General features: G+C 46.0%; 1 protein-coding gene across 1 annotated transcript in view; it reads left to right on the top strand.

Annotated features, from left to right (window-relative positions):
• Nucleotides 1–20,974, top strand: part of Dnmbp (dynamin binding protein) — a 91,635-nt gene that overhangs the window by 27,625 nt on the left and 43,036 nt on the right. Inside the window, 3 exon segments of the mRNA XM_050144898.1 lie at nucleotides 537–691; nucleotides 2,786–2,908; nucleotides 8,277–10,244. Of these exon segments, the coding sequence (XP_050000855.1) occupies nucleotides 547–691; nucleotides 2,786–2,908; nucleotides 8,277–10,244 (2,236 nt within the window). The 5' untranslated portion in view covers nucleotides 537–546.

Raw genomic sequence — 20,974 nt, forward strand, 5'->3', positions numbered from 1 at the left:
GTTTTTCCGTGGGTTTTAAATCTTGGTGTTTGAGTCCTGTCCCTGCTGCACTGTGTCCTTGGACAAATTAGATTATCTAACCGTGTAGACTGCCATCATCCTGGTCTCACAATTGTCATGGGAAATAGATGACATGCTGTGTGTAATGTATTTTTCTGTGGGTTTTAAATACTATATATATATTTTTAAATACTATATTTTGAAAGTACTGCATTGTCTAGAACTTTAATCGTGGTAAAATGTCAGTAGCCTCACCTCCCTCTCGCGGCACTTTAAGGCCTGCCTTCCCAGTCTTTTATCTCTACGGTCTGAGTCAGTACTTAGTATTTTGTTGTTTGCTTCCAATTCTAGACTCACACTGAGGAGAAGCTAATTAAAATACATGAGGAAATCATTATTTTTAAAGGAACAACTTTAGATTTTATATATTTTCTATCATGTTTATATTTTCTTCATAATTTGAGTTTTAGGTTTTTAAGAAACAGGTTTCTGGTGCGTCTGAAACATCTGTGTTTTCTCATGCTTTGGGCTTCCAGGTTGTGCAGTATGGAGGCTGGCTCTGTGGTCCGAGCCATCTTTGACTTCTGCCCTAGCGTCTCAGAGGAACTGCCGCTCTTTGTGGGAGATGTCATTGAGGTGTTGGCCGTGGTGGATGAGTTTTGGCTTCTGGGAAAGAAGGAAGATGTTACAGGTAAGAGATACTCCTTCCACACACGGCCCCTCGCTTCTTTGCATATTAAAGGTAAAGCCAAATGGGAAGCCCAAGTGAGTAACTGCCCTTCTGCCATGTCTTCCTTCTGTGCTCACCATTGCTCTGGCCTGTGAGGAGAGTTTCTACCATTGCCCATCTCTCCATATTGATTCCTTGTGGAGGCTGGATGGGTGGACACTTCTGCCCCAGCCTAGTTTTTCTGCCTGCCTTTCCCTTCCCTTCTCAATGCTCTGTCTTTCATGTCCAGTGCTCTTATTTCCTCCTCAAATCGTACCTTATACCTCTCTTCAGAACTCTTGCCCTTTACCATCGCTCTTGGCAGCAGGCCTGCCTTGGTGAGCGGGATCTAAGTATGCTCCACCTCATTCCTCCTTCAACAGCTCCTGCTCCATCTTCCATTCTCTTCAGGCGAGTCCTTTCTAGATCTGCATTGGGAACAGTTAATTAAAGCCACCCTCTGTCCTGGATGCTCCTGTCTCGCACGTTTGTGCTTCTGGCTATCCTCCTTCTGTTTCTGAGATTCCTGTTGCCCTGGTTTCTTCCATTATCTACCCTGGGGCATGGCAGACCTTTCATGACACATCACATAGTTAGACTCAGTTAGTCCTTAATTTACACATGTTTGTGTGCATGTGGCTTGGAGTGTGTGGTGTAGTTCTGAGTAGGTGCTCGGAACGCTTACCAACTTTGGGGAATTCACAGACTACAGTCTAGTAGAAGTGATGTTTCTGGTCAGATAAAACCAGGGAGGGGGTGTTCGCAGAGAGGATTGCTTGATCAGTGGCCCTGACGTGTGCGTGAACACGGGAGCACTGAGGAAGCATGGGTAGGGCACCAAGTGGCTGCGGGGTCCAGAGGACAAAAGTGTGTGAAGTAAGAAGTTGAGGAGGCCAGAAACTGTGGTGCTTTTGACATCATCAGAGCTATGTCTTATAAATGCTGCTGCTGTTATTTTAAGAATGATGGGATGGGGGCCTGGAGAGATGGCTGGGTGGTTAAAGAGACTGTCTGCCCTTCCAGAGGTTCTGGGTTCGATTCCTAGCATCACATAGCAACTCGCAACAGTCTAACTCTAGTTTCAGAGAAGCCGATGCCCTCTTCTGGCCTGCACATGGTATACAGACAAACATGCAGACAAAACACACACACACAATAAAGCAATAATTAAAAAGAATGATAGGCTGAGCCCTGGTGGCGCATGCCTTTAATCCCAGCACTTGGAGATATGTGGGCAGATTCGGGAAACATCTGTTGTTCTCCTCCAGCTGTCAGGCCCTGTCTTCCTACACCACCTCTAAAACTCTACCCATCTCAGACTGAACTGCTCTGCTTCATAAAAATCTTGTGTTCAAGCTGGGCAGTGGTGGTGGCACACGCCTTTAATCCCAGCACTCGGGAGGCAGAGACAGGCAGATCTCTGTGAGTTCAAGGCCAGCCTGGTCTGAGTTCCAGGACAGACTCCAAAGCTACAGAGAAAAACAAAAAAAGCAAAAAAAAAAAAAAAAGAACAAAACAAACAAACAAAAAACCCACCTGTGTTCCTTCCAGCCTCGTCTGAACCTCCTTGGCCTAGTGTGTAGCTGGTGTGATTTGGGTTTCAGGATTCCATTATCTTTTTTGTTTAAGTAGATTTTCAGATCTCTGAAGACCTAGACCACCCCACTCACATTTCCCTCTTCAGTGAACCTGCTAGAGTGCCAGTGGTTAACGCTTACTTAGGTATTGTGTGTATGTGGAAAGCACAGGACAGCTTGCAGGATTCATTTCTCTCCTTGTCCCGTAGGGACCTGGGAGTCTGACTCAGGTTGTCAAGCACAGCAGTAGAGCCTTTACCCGCTGAACCCTCTCACTGGCCTAATAAATGCTTTTTAATTATATTCTCTGTCCTCTGTATACATCTCATTTGTGCTATGCACTTCTATAGTAAATTCTCTAATTATTAGCATTAGGTCAATTTTAATTCAGAACTGGTAAATGAACTCAGAAAGAAGCTGTTCTTGTATACAGACAGAGAGAGAAAATTTAATATTAAAAGAGCACTCAGTGTTTAACATGTGTGCGTCTGTCTTTCAGGACAGTTTCCCAGCAGTTTTGTGGAGGTTGTGACAATCCCCAGTCTGAAGGAGGGGGAGAGTCTGTTTGTTTGCACCTGCGAATTCACATCTCGGGAGCTGAACAGTCTTTCTCTCCATCGAGGTAAGAGCGCATCAGAGATCCAAGAATCTTGAGCCAGGGTATTTAGAGATGTTTTCACTGGAGAGTCCTCTCTCAATTCTGCACCACTGATGGAATGTGGCTGAGAGCAAGGCCTTGTGTTAGTAGGGCTTGATCGTTTTCATGGGATTTTCTCAGGTATTCTTTTATTGATTTAGATTACTTGTAATTTTTTTGAGACAGGTTCTTACTGTATATACCTGACTGGCTTGGAACTTCATATATAGGTCAGGTTGGCCTCAAACTCACAGAGGTGATCCACCTGCCTCTGTCTACCCAGTGCTGTGGACACTTTAGACAGTGCTAATCTCTTCTCCAGAAAGTCTACCTTGTATGATTTTGCTGACAACATTGCTACTTACTAATATGCAATAGGGAAGCAGTAACTTTGATGTGACCACCGAGACATGCAAGACCGCCCCATTTCTGTGCCTCCATTGTTTTTTTTTGTTTGTTTGTTTGTTTGTTTGTTTCTTTTGGTTTTTCGAGACAGGGTTTCTCTGTGGCTTTGGAGCCTGTCCTGGAACTAGCTCTTGTAGACCAGGATGGCCTCGAACTCACAGAGATCCGCCTGCCTCTGCCTCCCCCGAGTGTTGGGATTAAAGGCGTGCACCACCACCGCCCGGCTTCTGTGCCTCCATTGGGCAGTGTAAAAGTTCTCGTGAGAACCAGTTTAAAAGGGACCAGTTTAAACAGATGGCGCTAGCACATCCCCAGGATACTCCGCTCTAACAGGCACGGACTTCCAAAGATAGATAGGAAATCTTTTCCACAGGTCCACCTGGTTAAGCCCACGCCCTTTGACATAAACACAGAGACGGACCAATAGTGCTGCAGCCTGAGGCTTGTGACCCACCCAGTTTTGTGATGTCCCAGTCAACATATCACAATAGAGCTTACAAGTTGTATTGTTTGTATTTTAACTGTTCTTTTAGTATGATGCTGAAGACACAAGCTTAATTCTTACACACACACACACACATAAACACACATACACATGCACGCACACACGTACACATGCACACGTGGTGGGGAACCGGACCTAGCAAACTTCTGTAGCCTCTAGTCAGTGAGAGGAAAAGAATATTGGATTTTTTTTTTCTTGATGTTCATCCTTAAGACCTGTCTTGGGAGTTTCTTGCATGTTAGTCTTTGCCTTTCCCTCTGGTTTGTAGACTTCTTGCTATCCAGGGTTGGGAAGACAGTGCAACTAGACTGGAGCTTATAGCAGGATCTTTGTCCTCACTCACAGCTGTCTCAAGGTGGTCTCGAGTCCAGGGCAGGTCTCCCCAGGTAGGAGGGGAGAAGGACAAGAGCCTGTCGGTGTCTCTGTGAGCCACACACAGGATGTGAGCAGTGTTTGTTTCAGTGTTGGAGGCTGAACCTGGCTGGGAGCACAGTAGACACAGAAGCAATCTTCACTGAGCCACATCTCCGGGGTAGCTGTTAGGACCAATGAGGTTATAATGTAAACCAGGCAGGAGAGGCACTCTGAAGTTCCCGAGGCCCTGCTGTGCCTTCCCTTCTACGAAGCTGGTATGAGCAGATGTTTCCCCAGAGAGTCTACCTAGAAGTGGAGTCATCAGTAATTCTTCCAGCAGGTGTCACCCTTCCCCCCTTTCCTGAAGCCACCCAATTGGTTTGGACTTTTGTGTTATGGGTTCAGAAACAAATCTGTCTTCTAGAAGAGTCAGAATTAGTGGCTGGAGTCACCAACTATCAAAGAAAAAAGAGAGAGAGAGAGAAACAAAAAGTGAAGAGAAAATGGGAAAGGAAGGAAGGAAGAAAAGGAAAAGAATATGTCAAGGGAAATACAAAAAGATCAGGAGATTAAGAGCAAGCAAGAAAGGACTGTATATTATGGGATGTCACCCATCATCCTCGTATAACACATAGTGCTTATGGCTGTCTACACCTAGCACTTCTAGGCAACCTCCTCTCAAAAGGCCAATAGCATAAATGATAATTTATAAATAAGTCTCTGATCTTTATCAGTTGACACACATTAAATTTCAATGCCATGGGATGAGGTGTTAGTATAAGGAACCAAAAGAAAATACATGATCTGCACAAAGCACAGTCCCCCGGGGCCGCCAGTGCCAGGAGTGGAGTCAAGGGGGGGAGCGAACCCTGCAGAGCTAGACTGCTTGCTCGTGTCAGAGTCTAACAAGACCTGCATTCCTTCCTGTAATCTCACTTCCAATCCACTTCCTGTTCGAAGAAAAATTCCATCCAAAGAAACAAGCAGTATGGCTGGGAGTAGTCACATTTGACCCCAAGGGTCACTGCAGTTTCTTCTTTCCTGTTCCCAAACCTGGCCCCACCATTCCAGGAATTCTTTATGTTGGTGTTTCTGAAGTCTAGAACTGCTGGGTAGCCTCCATTCTAAAGAATAACTCAGGACTCCAGGGAGATAGCTTGCTTGACTATTTTAAATAAGAGATTTTTTGATAACAAAAACCCGAGAAACCACAACAACAGACCCACCCCAGGGACAGTTAGGCCTATAAAATAAAGGTAGTCACCAAGTAAGGGGAGAAACAAATGACAAAATCAAAAAATGCAAGGGGGGGTGTTGAATTAGAGTGCCATGGAATTTGTGTGTGTCTTGTTTTGTCCTGAGAACTCCTTTATGGTCGATGAATAAGCAGCAGAGCTACGGTCTGTCCGGAAACAAAGCCCATCAAAACCGCGGTTGGAATAGACAGGAAAACAAGCCCTATTGTCCAGTTCGTGAGCGCTGGCCAGACCGACAGCGCTGTCGTTCTGCAGCCTGACGTGAACGAGGCATTTCAGAGCGAGCGGAGTGGGACTTGTGGCATGCTTTGATTTTCCTATTCACCAAGAGGCCCATTGTGTCTGAGCAGTCTGGCAGGCCTTGAGCCACTGGGGGAGGGGGCACTTGTCATTCTCAGGACCCAAAGCTTTGCCCAGTGCATGTGGGTTCAAAAGTTAAGGACTACAGGAATATGGGAGCATTTTTAGGTGTCTCTAAATAAAACTCTAAGTGCAATAAAGTCAAGTCAGGAAATATATGGTGTGTCTGCCACGAAGTCTAAAATGGTATGTTATGTGCCATGCACTGTGCCAACATACAGATGCCAGGACTGAAGAGAGAAGTGGAATTCTTTGGTTCTTTGGTAGCTGATGTGAGCTCCTAAGATTTTTCTAAGGAAACCTTCTAAGGTTTCAGATGGAGAGAGAGGAGAAATTATTGTTTTTTACTCTTTTACTCTTTGAGGGGCCCGCCACCCAGCTCCCAAATAAATACACGACGGAGACATCTTGTGAATGCCCGGCCTTAGCTTGGCTTGTTTCTAGCCAGCTTTTCTAACTTAAATTCTCCCCCCCCCCACCTTTTGCCTCTGGGCTTTTCCCTTTCCTTACTTCTGTGAATCTTCCTTCCACTCTTACTCCATGGCTGGCTGCACGGCTGGCCCCTGAGGTCCTCCTCCTCTCTGCAGTTTTCCTTTCATTTCTCCTCTCTGCCTGCCAACCCTGCCTATCCTTGCTCCTGCCTCGCTATTGGCCGTTCAGCTCTTTATTAGGACCATCAGGTGTTTTAGATAGGCAAATAATTACAGCTTCACAGAGTTAAACAAATACAACATAAACAAAAGCAACACACCTTAAAATAATACTCCACAAGAAGAAATAGTAAAGATTTGGAATTGGGCAGGATGTGGTGGTACGGGGTACATCTTAATACGAGCGCTTAGAAGGCTGAGCCTGGAGGGTTGCAAGTTTGAAGCCAGTCTGAGATACATCGTGAGACCCTGTCTCAAAAGCAAACAAAGTGAAAAAAGAAAGAAAGGAAAAAGAAAATTCCCTTGTGTGAGATTTCCCAGGATCTCATATCATAGGTGAGATCATGATGGATGGTTGGAGAACAGAGAGGTTGTGAATGGATAAAATTGAGCACAAGCTTGAATGAAGAGAAAACAAATGGCCTATTGTTAAAGGCCATTTAACTTCTGAGTGTATGCAGAACAAGCATGTTGTACTGAACTCAGACAATAAGAAAGGGATTGTTCCCAGCACATGGGAGTCTGAGGCAGGAGAATTGTGCCAAGTTTCAGGCCAGCCTGTGTTCCAGAGTGAGACCCTATCTCAGAAAACAGAGAAGAGTTACTAGGAAAGAACTTGGTGAGCAGCAGGCCATCGTGCCTCGTGACTGAAGTTTTAAAGAGGATGCAGTAAGATTGGCACATTTATAATCATTTGATGGGCTGGAAGAAAATTCTAAGGGAAAGACAGTGGGAATTAAATTTTGCTAGGTTATTAGCAAAGAGAAGTAATAAATGGAAGAAATGTTTTGGAAAAGGAAATTAGAGGGAACAAGGAAGTTATCAATGGGAGCCAATTTTAGATACAGGAGAATATGAATTTGGAGCTGAAGCTAAAGAACAGTCATTATTAACAAATGGATACTGAGTGTTCACTCTGCAAAAGGCAAGACCTCAGAGATCTTAAGATACAGAAGAGACGTGCACCCATCCCTAAATCACTTGCAAACACTTGGGAAGATAGGGCTCACAATCTTTTTAAAAGTCAGGCACCAGGCCGAGAAGTTGAGTGCTGAGTGCTCTTGCAGAGGACCCAGGTTCTGTTCCCAGTGCCTTCACAGTGACCCACGGCCACCTAGAATTCTAGTTCCAAGGGATCTGATTCCTTCTTCTGTTCTTCTCAGGCACCGCATGTACCTGGTGCATAGACATACCTGCAGGCAAACACCACTACATACAAAATAAAAGTAATCAAGAACATAATAGATAGCCCTTCTCCAAAGTATTTGCCTGGAAACCATGCGCTGCTGTCTCTTTCTTACTATTTGCCCCCGTTCTGTATCCCTGCACAGACCTGGGTGGGGGGAGCTAAACGCAAGATTAAAATTAGTAATCCACAAAATGAATATCCATAATTATATAATCAAGCATTTGTTATAAAGCAATTGATTATGGAATTATAGAATGTGTTTTTAAATTGTGCTGAATCTAAACACTAAGACCAATGTGACTTTTTGGTTTATATTTTGTGACGATAACCCGAAGTCCTGGTTATTTGCGGCAACAAAAGAGCAGGTCCCTGGAATTCTTTTTAAGATCTATAGGGCCAGCGAGGTGGCTGAGCAGGTGAAAGTACTTCCTGCCAAGCCCAACCTCCTAATTCTGTCTTCAGGCCTCACGTGGTAGGAGGAGAACATTTTCATGAGCATACATGCAAGCCTAGCTCAGGCCGAGGCATGAGAACTGTAGTGGAAGCCTGGGCTGCACAGTACAGTCCTGTCTGTTGGCCATGGTGTTATTTCCTGGGGTTCTGGTCAAGGCTCTGACTTCTGCTTCTTTCCCAGGAGACCTGGTGGTTCTTGATGGCGCTCCGACTGCAGGATGGCTGCAGGGCCGAAGCTGTTGGGGTGCTCGGGGCTTCTTCCCATCGTCCTGTGTTCGTGAGCTGTGTCTGTCCTCTCAGAGCCGACAGTGGCACTCACAGAGCGCATCGCTTCAGATTCCAGAATACTCCATGGGACAAGCACGGGCCCTCATGGGGCTGTCTGCCCAGCTGGACGAGGAACTGGACTTCAGAGAAGGAGATCTGATTACCATTATCGGAGTTCCTGAGCCAGGCTGGTTTGAGGGAGAGCTGGAGGGGCGGAGAGGCATTTTCCCAGAAGGCTTTGTAGAGCTTTTGGGGCCCCTGAGGACTGTGGATGAGTCGGTAAATTCTGGAGGTGGAGACAGCTGCGTTGCCAATGGTGATGTGGACATCTCTACGGAAGACACAGAAAGTGGGGCCGACGAGGATGACCGCCCTTCGGGGACCTATGGACTTGCCCTCTACAGATTCCAAGCCCTGGAGCCCAATGAGTTGGATTTTGAGGTTGGGGATAAAATCCAGATTCTGGGAACCTTGGAGGATGGATGGCTTGAAGGACGTTTGAAGGGCAGGACAGGTATCTTTCCCCACCGCTTTGTGAAGCTTTGTCCCGGCACCAGGACAGAGGAAACCGTGGTTCTGCCCCCGGAAGACAGTCTCCCTAAGAACTCTGAAAACCCTGTGGACGGGTTGGAGACCTCAGTGGTGGAGGAGGCACGACTCGAACCACAGGAGACTGGAGCAGACAGGCCTGACTGGGGTCTGTCTGAACAAACCCCGGCTCGCCTAGGTCATGGGGTCCCTGTGGGTGTTGTAAATGAGAACTCTGGCCAGGGTGATGATGCCTCAGGAAGCTGACCAGGTGTGGATCTTGATAGGCCTCTTATTAAAGACCCTTCCACACCTGACCCCTCAGAGACAGTCAATGGCATTTATTCCCAGCCTCGGGGACCTTTTCACCCCCAAATGCAGAAAAGTCAGTTTTCTTCTCCAGCAGGAGAGAGCCGCCAAAGCTCAGGCCCATTCTCTGAGTTTGTCCCTCCTGTAGCCAGGACTAGGGACTACTCTAGCCTGCCTCCCCAAAGAACATATGCCCAGGGTAGGTCCCTCCAGAAGCCAGCACCCCCACTCCACAGGGCCTCCTCCCTCGTGGCCTCTAGGATAGCCAAACCTAGCTACTTAAGCCCTCGGGCTCTAGCCAGCTGTGCTCAGAAGCATCAACCATCTGCAGAAAATGCCTCAGCACCAGAGAGACCAGAGAGGAGGCCTGGACCACCAGACAAGGGGTCCGCCACAGAAGTAACCACAGCATCACAGGGGGACAGCATTGACCTGGATTCCAAGTTGACCCAGCAGCTGATCGAGTTTGAGAAGAGCCTGTTTGGGCCCAGCACAGAGTCAGATAAAATCATCCGCCGCTTTTCAATCATGGACTTTAACTCTGAGAAGGATATTGTCAGAGGTTCCTCAAAGTCGGCGCCATCACAGGATCCCCCAGAGAAGAGAAAGGCCCTGAGGCCGCCCCCGCCCAGACCCTGTACCCCGACGTCCACTTCTTCCCACTTGCTGGTTGATCAGAGCTCCAAACCAGCACCCCCCTTGGCTGTGCGGCCCTCCCGCCCAGCTCCCCTGCCTCCTTCTGCGCAGCAGAGGCTGAACTCAGCTTCCCCCAAGCCCACCTTCTGTGCCAGTTGGGAGGCCCCAGAGAAGGAGGGGCCTGAGCACGAGGAGCAGAGCCCAGCCCAGACTTCTCCTTGCCCTTCTGTGCTGGTGAGAATTCAGGCCGTGGAACACGACTTGGACGAGTACGCCAGGGCTCAGGAGGAGCTGACCGTGATGTTGGAGGACGAGCAGGATGAATCTCTGAGGGCAGAGACTTTGGAGAATCTCAAGTTCTATGAGAGCACCATTCAGAGTCTGAGCCAGGAGCTCCAGCAGCTAAGAGGTAAGTTACAGGAAACAGTGTGACCCTGGTTCCTGAACCGAGGCTCAGGGAGGACCTCGTGATGTCAAAAACATCCTGGTTCACCCAGCGATTTATGTGTGAACTCATCACCCAGTTCCTCATTCTGCATCTGTGACCACTATGTCCCCTGACTTCACTTACTGCTCACATAGAGAAGCCGTGTGTAGTTTTGACACAGCACCCCTCTCTGCCACTGTGGCATTCACACTGCATTGCAGATAGGAAGTCCCTAAATGAGACTTTTTAAACTGATGTCTTCCAGGCCAAGTTTCCTGAGAAAATTAAAACTCGTCTCTTTGTGACCAGGGGCCGTATGTCAGCAGTGATATCCCGTATTTCTTTCTTTTTTTTTTTTAAATTATTTATTTATTATGTATACAATATTCTGTCTACATGTATGCCTGCAGGCCAGAAGAGGGCACCAGACCCCATTACAGATGGTTGTGAGCCACCATGTGGTTGCTGGGAATTGAACTCAGGACCTTTGGAAGAACAGGCAATGCTCTTAACAGCTGAGCCATCTCTCCAGCCCTATCCCGTCTTTCTTACTTGTAGCATTTGTTGTTACCATGCGTTCACAGTCTTCACAGCCCTCATGGAAGTACACATAGGGATTGTTCAGATGGCCACTTCACAGAGGGAGGAACTAAGACCGAGCCATTAAGTAACTTGCTGAGAGCTGAGGTTTTAAGCTGGTGTTTTCACTAATAGGGCTTTTCGCTTCCCACCTTGTACATTCAAAAATGCATTTTCTGCGGCTAGTGTCCGAAGATGTGTGTGTGCATGGGGCATGCAAAAGTCTATGTGTAGGTATGCATGCATATGTGTGTATGTGTGTATGGGACAGAAGTCAACCTTAGGTACTGTTCCTCAATTGCTGTCCCCTTGTGTTTTGAGATAGGGTCTTTCATTGGCCTAGAGTTTGCCAGTTAGACTAGGCTGGCCGGCCAGTGAGCCCAACCTGTCTCTACTTCCCCAGTGCTGAGGTTGTAGGCGTGTGCTACCACACCTGGGTTCATGCATACGTGCTGGGGAACTCGCATCCTATGCTCACGCAGCCAGCTCTTTGAGACATCTCCCAGCTCTCTCTGGAGAGTTCTTATTCGTCAGACTCACAGAAGAAATAATATAAAAAGCAGAGCTAGCTTGGTGGTGCGTGCCTATAATCTGAGCACTCACGAGACTGACACAGGACTGCCACAAGTTCAAAGCTAACCTTGGATACATAACAAGGCCCTGTCTTGGGGGGAAAAAGCAGAAGAATGGTGGTATAGCGTGGAGGTCAGAGATCTACCTCCCTTTTGACCTTAGACCTCTAAGACAGAATGCAGGAAGTAGAATTTAAAAATCCCACTCAAGGCTGGAGAGATGATTCAGTGTTTACAAGCACTTGCTGCTCTTGCAGAGGACCTGGGTTCAGTGCCAGCACCTACAGTGTGGCTCAGAACAGTTTGTAACTCCAATCCCAGGGGATCTTTTGGTCTTCAAGGCTACTAGGCATGTGTGCAGTACACATACATGCATGCGGGCAAAATACCCACACACACAAATAAATAAAGTCTTTTAAAGATCCTTTAGAGAAGTATTATTGGAAGGCCTGCAATTAAGTCATTTTCAGAAAGACAGAAAGTAGATGGTACTGAGAAAGTAAGGAACCTCTATCTAAAATATGCCAAGGAAGGTAAGCCCAGAGCCAAGACAGGCAATAGGAAGGGTCAAGTTCAATGTAACTGGGCCCTGGGTCGCCTGTGCTGAACCGGAGATTGCCTGTCTGTCTATGATAGATGCTTAGTCATCTTTCAGTAGGTGTTCCTGTCACAGAGTCACTGTGGCTGCTGCCTTCTAAGACCTTCAACCATGGTGTCATGAGAGCATTTCCTAGCAGCTCTTGGCTTTTGTTTCCTTTTGTTATTTTCTTTCTTTCTTTCTTTCTTTCTTTCTTTCTTTCTTTCTTTCGTTGTTGTTGTTGTTGTTGTTGATTTTTAAGGGAGGGTTTCTCTGTGTAGCCCTGGCTGTCACGTCTGTAGGCCAGGTTGGCCTTGAACTCAGAGATGCACCTGCTTCTGCCTCCCAAGAGCCATTTTGTCATCATGTCTGTAGTTTTCAGTCTCAGGAACCCTTCCTATTGTTATTAAGCTTTCCTTTTCACCAGGTGTAGGGGCACATCTTCAGTCCCAGCACTCGAAAGGCAGAGGCAGGTGGATCTCTGTGAATTGGAGGCCAGCCTAGTTCATAAAGAGAGTTCTAGAACAGACAGGACTGTTAGAGAAACCCCTGTCCTGAAAAAAAATATAGCTTCTCTTTTCATATAGTGACATCACTGTTTTGGTAGTTGATGAATGGTTCAAAGATGCTAAGACCTTTAGGGAACTATTCTTTTTAAGATGTGTTTTTTATTTCTATCTATGTGCGCTTGTGTGTGTGTGAGGGAGAGAATGAGTGTATGCGTGGCTGTGGGTGCTCTTGGAGGTCAGAGGAGGCTTCGGATCCCCTGGAGCTGGTGCGACAGGCAGGTGTGAGCTGCTGGTTACAAAGCTGGCATAGCCATGGAGTGTAAAGAAGCTTCCTGGTATGCGTTTCATCTGTAAGTGTGAATTGCTATAATGAGCACACTGGGCCATGAGCAAAGCCACACTAATAACAGCTGCTTTCAGCAAAGCCTGGGTCCCGACCGCTCATCCGGGGTTGCAGGTGTCCGCAGGGTCTCTCCTTTGGTGGAGGTGCATTCCCCGCTCGTTTTACCTTGAGCTTGGAGGACTCCTTCAAGCCCGCATCTCTGAATTGTTATACTTTATTCTCACAGGGGAATTCTAGTCTTTTCTCTCACTTTCTAGATGTCTCACTTGATTTCTCTTGGGCTTTTTATCTCATTCATTTATTTATTGTGTGTATATTTCTGACTCCTTATCTTCAGAAGGTCATTGCAAAGCTCGAGGCTGGGGGAGATTGGCAAATACCATCACGCAATGTTTTTATGTTTTTATGATTCTAGTTTTCCTGTTTTATAGATTTTATGTTTATTTTTAACTATATGTATGTGTCTGAGACCCCCTGAAGCCAGGAATTCTGGCACTTGTGAGCCCCCTGAAGTGGGTGCTGGGAACCAAAACTCAGGACTTCTCCAAGAGCAGAATATATTCTAACTGCTAAGTGCTTCTCCTGCCCAAGTTGCTTTCTGATGATCTATAATTTTATATTATTATCTCAGAATTTTAATAGTTTTAAAGATTTTTCGATATATATTTCTTATAATTTTTAGCTTTTTTTGTGAAAGGACTGAAATAACTTAGACTTCATGATAGGAACTACATAGCTGAGGTAACCAGTGTTTGGCTCTGACTGAGAACCGGGAGTTTTCATTTTAGATTATCATATGGAGTTAAGGTAGATCACCAGAAGGTTTTTTGTATTGTTGCGTGTCAGGAAAGGGCCATGTCATTTGGTACGGACTCAGGTCAAGCCAATGTCATCTAGAAAACCCCTTTATTTTTAACACTGTGCTGAGAGCAGGGTATAAAATGATGAACATTTAGAAGTGATGTTTGCCTCATGAAGTTTCCAGTCGAATGGGTTGAGATCAACAAGTCAAGGACCATATTGGAAGCACTATGCCTTTGAGTGTGTTGGCTCCCTGGGTGGCAGATACATGTAGGTCAATCCTCAGACCTTGGGGTTTCTTAGAACTTGTTACATTTAGAAGTCCCAGTCAGCTACTGAGTGATGCCCTGGGAGAGGCTCTGGTAAGTCACAGTCCTTTTCATCTCTAGGTGAGGCTCACATGCCTGAATCTGACATGGAATCTCCACGTGCACACAATCCTCATTCATCAAATGCTGGCACTGAGTAGGCGTGGACCCACACGATCAGTGAGAAAGGCACACGTGGTATCGCTCCCATGAGATGATCAAAACGCTAGTGAGTCTACCGACACGACTCTAGTTAATAATGCTTTCTGTCCTACAGCTGTGGAATCACACCCAGAGAGTCACTCTCAGTGTGAGCCATGCCAGCACCCCACGTTCGCCCTCGCTGCAGTGAGTCAGCTTCCCTGCATCGCAAGCCTGGTTTCTGGCTTGTCATTCTAGTCTCTAACTTAACGTCAGGGAAGGGGCCAACAAAAGGCACTCAGAGTTTTTGAGACAGGGTCTCACTATATCATCTAGGCTGGCTGTGTGTGTGTGGTTGTGTGTGTGTGTGTGTGTGTGTGTGGTATATGCACATGTGGTGTCCAGACACATGCATATCAAGATTAAGGAGGATGTTGGGGGCTCTACCACTTTCTGTTCTATTCCCTTGAGTCAAGGTTTCTCACTGCCCTGGAGCTCACTGTTGATTGGCTAGGCCAGCTGGCTAGCAAGCCCTAGCAATCTTCCTGCCTCTACTACCCACCACCCACCCCCAACTCCCAGTCACATATACACACAAACATGCTATAATTGCGAATGTTCCAAGTTCATTTGTTTATTTAATGTAGGTGTTGGAGACTTGAACTCAGGTCCTTATGTTTATGCAGCCCTCTTACCAGCTCCCTAGCCCCTGACCTTGAACTTTTGATTTTCCTGCCTTAGCTTTCCTGCACCCTAGGATAGTAGGCATGTATGCTACCACACCCAGTTCTCAGAGTAATTTTTAATAATGACTTGCCCATCAGATCACAATATGTTTTTAAGGAAAGTAATATTTTAAACAAAACATTGGGTGGGATCTAAGATTCACAGAAGAAAACCAACAGATTAACCAGTGGGAGACTACTGATGAGGGACAATAATAATTACACTAATGCAATGTGCAATATTCTAGACAGATAATCAAAATATTAAATGCATTTTTTTTCTCAAGAAAATTTCTCTTTCTGAAAACTCCTTGAAATGTCTCTGGTATAAGAATTCTTTCTCCAATTAGTAGAATAGGGTAAAATAGCCAAACCTGGGCCAGTGTGGTGGCACACATGTATTCTCAACATTAGGGAGGCAGTGGGAACTCTGTGGATTCCAGGCCAGCCAGGGTGACATGATGAGACACTGAGAGACTTCCAGCACTCGGGAGGCAGAGACAGATCTCTGAGGCCAGCCTGGTCTATAGTGTGAGTTCCAGGACAGCCAGGGCTACATAGTAAGACCATGCCTCAAAAAGAATGAAAGAAAGAAAATCATTTAGCTTTGTGTAGAGCTGGGGTTTAATTCAGTGGAAAAATGTGTGCTTAGGCTGTGTGAAGCCCTTCGTTCATCCTAGTATCCCCACCACCACCACACACACACACAAGGAGTGAATGTCTGGGAATAATACTTTTCCTTTTTCTACTTTGTCAGCACACAGGAAAAAGCAAGTCTCCTTAACCCACATGACATCTGCTTCAGGGTGTTGGCTCAGTACAAATGATCTCAGTTAATTCAGCTGGATTCTATCCTGCTACAAAATAGCAACCATAGTCTGAACTCTTGAATAGCCTGTTAATTCCAAACAGTAACTAGTTTTCCCTTTTCAGGCTAATGGTTTAACATTGCTTAGAATTGTTAACTTAGTTACTATTGATCTGTGAGTCATGGAGCTCTGCAGTCTGGAGGGTGACTTTGCAAAGGTGTATTTCCGCATGCTCAGGATCAGGCACTGGGTGGGAAACTGCAATATCCAGTGTAATACTTCAGAGTTTCTGGAGGCTTTACCGGACATAGCAAGCAAGCTTGAGCTAGCATGAGACCCCAGTCATGCCTTCGCTCCGGCTGGCTGCTTTTCAATTACTAAATGTCACAGGCCCTAAATGACAGGAGAACCTTTATTCATCCACTGAGTTCCTGTGATATTCAAGGTAGTGTCTGAAGTGACAGCGGTGGCCTCTGCCCTTAGTGTTACTTACTTATTGTATAAGTAAGTTAATACATAGCTTACTTATTGTATAAGTAAGTTAATACATAGCTTACTTATTGTATAAGTAAGTTAATACATAGCTTTTCAGAAGGAAAGGGAGCCAGGGGAGAAAAGAAAGCAGAGAACATCCTGGAAGGATCCTGAATTGCCATTGGTTGAGATGGTAAACTTCAGGCTGAGCTGGATGGTGAGGGAGGAGAGTTGTCCTGATTCTCTTCTGTTGCTGTGGCAAACACCATGACCCAAAGCACCATGGGAAGTAAAGGATCTGTTTTAGCTTAGAGGTCATAGTCATTCCCATTTCATGGGAAGCCAAGGCCGGAACTGAAGCAGAGACCATGACGAGCACTGCTAACTGGCTTGTCACCCTTGGCTGTCTCACCTACTGTTTTTACACATGTCGGGCTCTCCTGCCCAGGCATGGCACTGCTTATTGTAGGGGGGGATCCTCTTAAATCAGCTAACAGTTAAGGAAATCCCTCCAGAGACATGGCCACAGGCCAATCCAATGGGGTAACTCCTCACCTGAGATTCCTTCTTCCCACATGCATCTAGGTTTGACACAAGTTGACAGAGAATGAGATCGGGGCTCAATTTTGGCTGATTTTATGAGACACCCAGATAAAAGTATTGATTAGATGATGTGAGGTAAAACCCAGAGTTCAAGGTCCAGTTAAGGCTGGAGACTTGACTGGGTGGTATGAGCAGACAGAGACTGTATATAGACCTATAATCCCAGCCACACAGGAGACTGAGGCAGGAGGATAGCAAGTCTAAAGCCAGCTTCTAGGTCACAGTAGCACAGGGATGCCCTTTAAAGCCACAGTCTTTAGTGGGGGGAGGGCAGTGTAGATAGACTTATCTTTCCCACCCACCAGTTACAAAATAACCAACATGGAGACTCAATATTAATTATAAATACTTGGCCAATAGCTCAGGCTTGTTATTAGTTAACTTACATTTAAATCAACCTATATTTCTTATTTCTGCTTTGTCATGTGACTTTTCTCAGCACAGCAGTCCGTCTTGCTTCTCTCTGCTTCTACTCGACTCCTCATTCTCTGCCCCTCTTTCTTCCATCACCCTCATCGACTCTCCCACCTAACTTTATCTTGTTCAGCTTTAAACCAGTCAGCTTCTTCGTTAACCAGTGAGAGTAATACATACTCAAAGTGTATGGAAGGATTATTCCACAGCAAGGGGGTTGTCTGTGAATGAATATGAATGCAGAGAATGTATAGGTTATAAAGAAGAGACATATAATAAAGAGCTAAGCCTTCCCAGTAGTGGCTTAGCTATCTGTTTCCATAGAAACTAAGAGTGAATGGTAATAATAATCATAACTGAGCTTTTAGCACTTTGAAAACAGTGTACAAGGCACTTTCATACAACCACCTAGTCCTCTAAAACTGCCCTTGACTGACCAATGAGAAAACCAAGATTTGCCCAGAGTCTCACAGTGAGTAAGGTGTAGGACTGGGGTTCAAATCTGGATTCATGTTTTACACAGTCTTTATGTACTGTTTTATTGTGTCCACAGTGATTGACAATGTGTTTGGACATAAAGAGGGACCACAAAATTTCTGAGATTTGGTGAGAAAAAGCAATAATTGAAAATTTACCTGTTTCCTAACACTTAACCTAGGCAGCTCACAGATGCCTGTAGCTCCAGTTCCAGGGGGTCTAACCCCTCTCCTGGCCTCCATAGGCACCTGCACGCATGTGTTACACACACACACACACACACACACACACACACACACGAAGTGGACAAATATATCCATTCTTCTTGGGTCCTAATGCTTTCTGTGTCTGTGCTCCTGTTTACCAGTCCTGAGACTCCTCCGTTGGGGACTTCTCTTTGACCCTAAGTACCTTTCTGCTCCTTCATTTCCAGATCGGGTCTCCAGGCACAAAATGGGATCTGCTTTTCAAGTTTTCTTCCCAGCCTTAGCCTAGAGGCAGCTGTGTTAAACAAGAGGAAGAACCACATTCCTGACCATGCCCATCTGTGTGTGCCTCTTTGTGCTGAGTGATGTCTGTGCGTGCAGGAGCACATTATAGAGGGCAAAGGTCAACCTTCGGTGCTGTGTGCAGAAACTCTCTGCCTTGTTTTCTGGGACAGCATCTCACATACACCGTAGCACCCAGCTTTTATGTGTGTTCTGAGGGGTGGGACTCAGGTCCTCACAATCGCTTGGCAAGCACTTTCCTGGCTGTCTCTGCACCCCTTACTTCCATCTTTCTTAAATCTCAACTGTGTGCTAACTAACTGGACTTAGAGAAGAATCCGATCCAGAACTTAGCATCAGAGATCTCCAGTGTGGGACACCCAGGGTGTGAGCCAGCATAGGAGAGGGAGTGGGGGAAGAAGCCAAGGAAAGAAAGAGCTTCAATTCACACCTTTAACTGTGAGTTCTGGGCTAACCTAGTCTAGATAGAGTTCCAGGTTAGCCAAGAATACATATTGAGACCTTATCTCATAAAATGGACAGGGGAGCAGAAGAGCAAGTAAGGTTTGCTTGAGAAAACCTGCATGCTATTCTCCCCGTCAGTCTGGAAGCTTCTGAGGCTGCAGTAGAACAGGAAAAGCCCTGGTTCTCTACAGCCTTCTGTAAACTGTGTCTTTAGGGGTCAAGAGTAGCATGAATTAAAAGAACAAACAGAAAACAGTGGAATTGCTGGGCTCGCTGACACGTGCAATCCCAGTTGCTGGTGAGGCTGAAGCGGGCATCACGAGCTCCTGGCTTGCCTAGGCTGTTACAGAGTGAGTTCAAGTCCAGCCTATGTAATTTAGCAAGACCCTGTCTCAGAAAGAGAAAGTGACGAACAGGGCTGGGAGGGTAGGTCACTCAGTGGTAGAGCAGGACACGGGAAGCCCTGAATTAAACCCCAGCACAAACCACAGGCAGCAATTCACTCCACTTACTCCGCAGTAGGCTCTTAGCTCCACAATGTCTTCCTCTGGTCATTTATAAGCAGTGTCTTCATACCTATAATTTAGTTTCTTTTTATCTCTTCTGTGGCTGACTTACCAGGTGAGCTTCTCTTATCATGCCTGTTTTATCAAAGACTGCAGTTGCTAGAGAACTTTGTTTTTCAAAACAGTTTCCCTCCCTCTCTCCCTCCTTCCCTCCCTCCCCTTTCCCCGTGTGTGTGTGTGTGTGTGTGTGTGTGTGTGTGTGTGTGTGTGAGTGTGTGTGTATGTAGAGGTCAGAGGGCAAGGACAACCTGCAGCAGTTGTTTTCACCTTCCGCCCATGGGTTAGGGAGATCGAAGCCAGGCTGTCAGACTTGGTCGCAAGCACCTGTACCGTCTGTGCCAGCTCACCAGCCCCCTCCCCCTGTTTTCTGAGATTTAAAAATTACATTTATGTATGTGTGCCCTGGCATGAGGTCAGAGGACAACTTTCAGGAGTCATCACGTGGGGTTGAACTCAGGTAACAGGTTTGATGGCAATGCCCTTCTTTACCTGTTGAACTAGCTCACTGCCCCTCCCACTCTTTAAACCTAGCTGGTGTCTAGTTTCAGACCCCCTCCCCAAGCCTGTACTCTTTGCTGGGATTGTTACAGCTTTGTGAGCACAGCGCTCAACTAGGATGGTTAGTCTTATTGTTGTTGTTCAGTCTTGTTTTTAAGACCGAGTCTCATCTCACTGTAGTCCTGGATGCTCTGGAATTTGCTGTGTAGACCAGGCTGTCACAAACTCCTGAGCACTGGATTAAAGGCATTCGCCTTCCTGAACACAGAAAATTAGGCTTGGCTTTCAGTTGGATTAGAGATGAGCAAGAGCATCAGATTTTAGATTGAAATCAGGGAGACCGTGAACTTCCTCATTTCACACAGAAGAAGTAGCAGCCAGAGCGAAAGAGGCGTCTTAGCTGGCAAGAACATGGATTGCTCGGGCAGAGGATACAGGTTCCGTACTTAGCATCTATGTGGAGGCTCAGAACCATGGGTACTGGTACTCACATACACACATGCACGCATACACACACACTTTCTCTCACATACACACACATGCACACACACACATATGAATGAACAGAATTTTAAAACTAAAGTAAATCTTTAAGAAAAAAGAAAGAAAGAAAATAGCCAGGAGTAACAGCACACAGTTTAATCCCAGGACTCAGGAGGCAGAGGCAGGTGGATATCTACTGGTTTCAGACTGACCTGATTTGCATCATGAGACCCTGTCTCAAAAACAAAGAGAAATAACAGCTTCATTGTCTGTCAAGTTCTCTATGGATTTTGCTATATTTTTGCATAAATCTATCTTCCAAACATCGTTGCCTGTTTGTTTGGTGAGCAAATCACAGTCTTTATAAAATACTAGTCAGTCAGCACAAGCAGTCTTAGGTGCCCCCTGAGGGGCTCTGGATGTTGGTGTACTGTAGAGAGAGGAGATGCCCGGTGCGGGGTAGTCAGCAAGTTAAGAATGGCAATGAGGGGATGGTAGTGTAGGGGTGGGTGCATGTCTACCTCTATGGACATTTATTTCTGAATTACTCCATGGTAGTGTGGTAATGTGGTAGAATGTCCATGTCAGGCGGTGGCTCTAATAGTCCAGGTTATCTGGTGCCATGAAGTCAAACAGAGCAGGGTTCAGGTAGCAGTCTATGTGATCCTAGATGTTGTTCTAATATTCAGAGTCTCTGGGAGCCCATACTGGCTTTGAACTTGATATTTAGCCAGGATGACCTTGGACGCCCAGTCTTCCTGCCAAGTGCTAGAATTAAATGCATTCCTAACCACACTCAACTGGATTATTTCTTTATCTGTAGTAAAAAGAATAGTTGCCTTCTTGCTTTGAAGGATAATGAAGATTAAGCAGGACATTC

This window comes from Alexandromys fortis, unplaced genomic scaffold, assembly GCF_014885135.2.
Source record: "Alexandromys fortis isolate MF-2015 unplaced genomic scaffold, M_Fortis_MF-2015_v1.1 scaffold_16, whole genome shotgun sequence".
Classification (NCBI taxonomy): domain Eukaryota; kingdom Metazoa; phylum Chordata; class Mammalia; order Rodentia; family Cricetidae; genus Alexandromys; species Alexandromys fortis.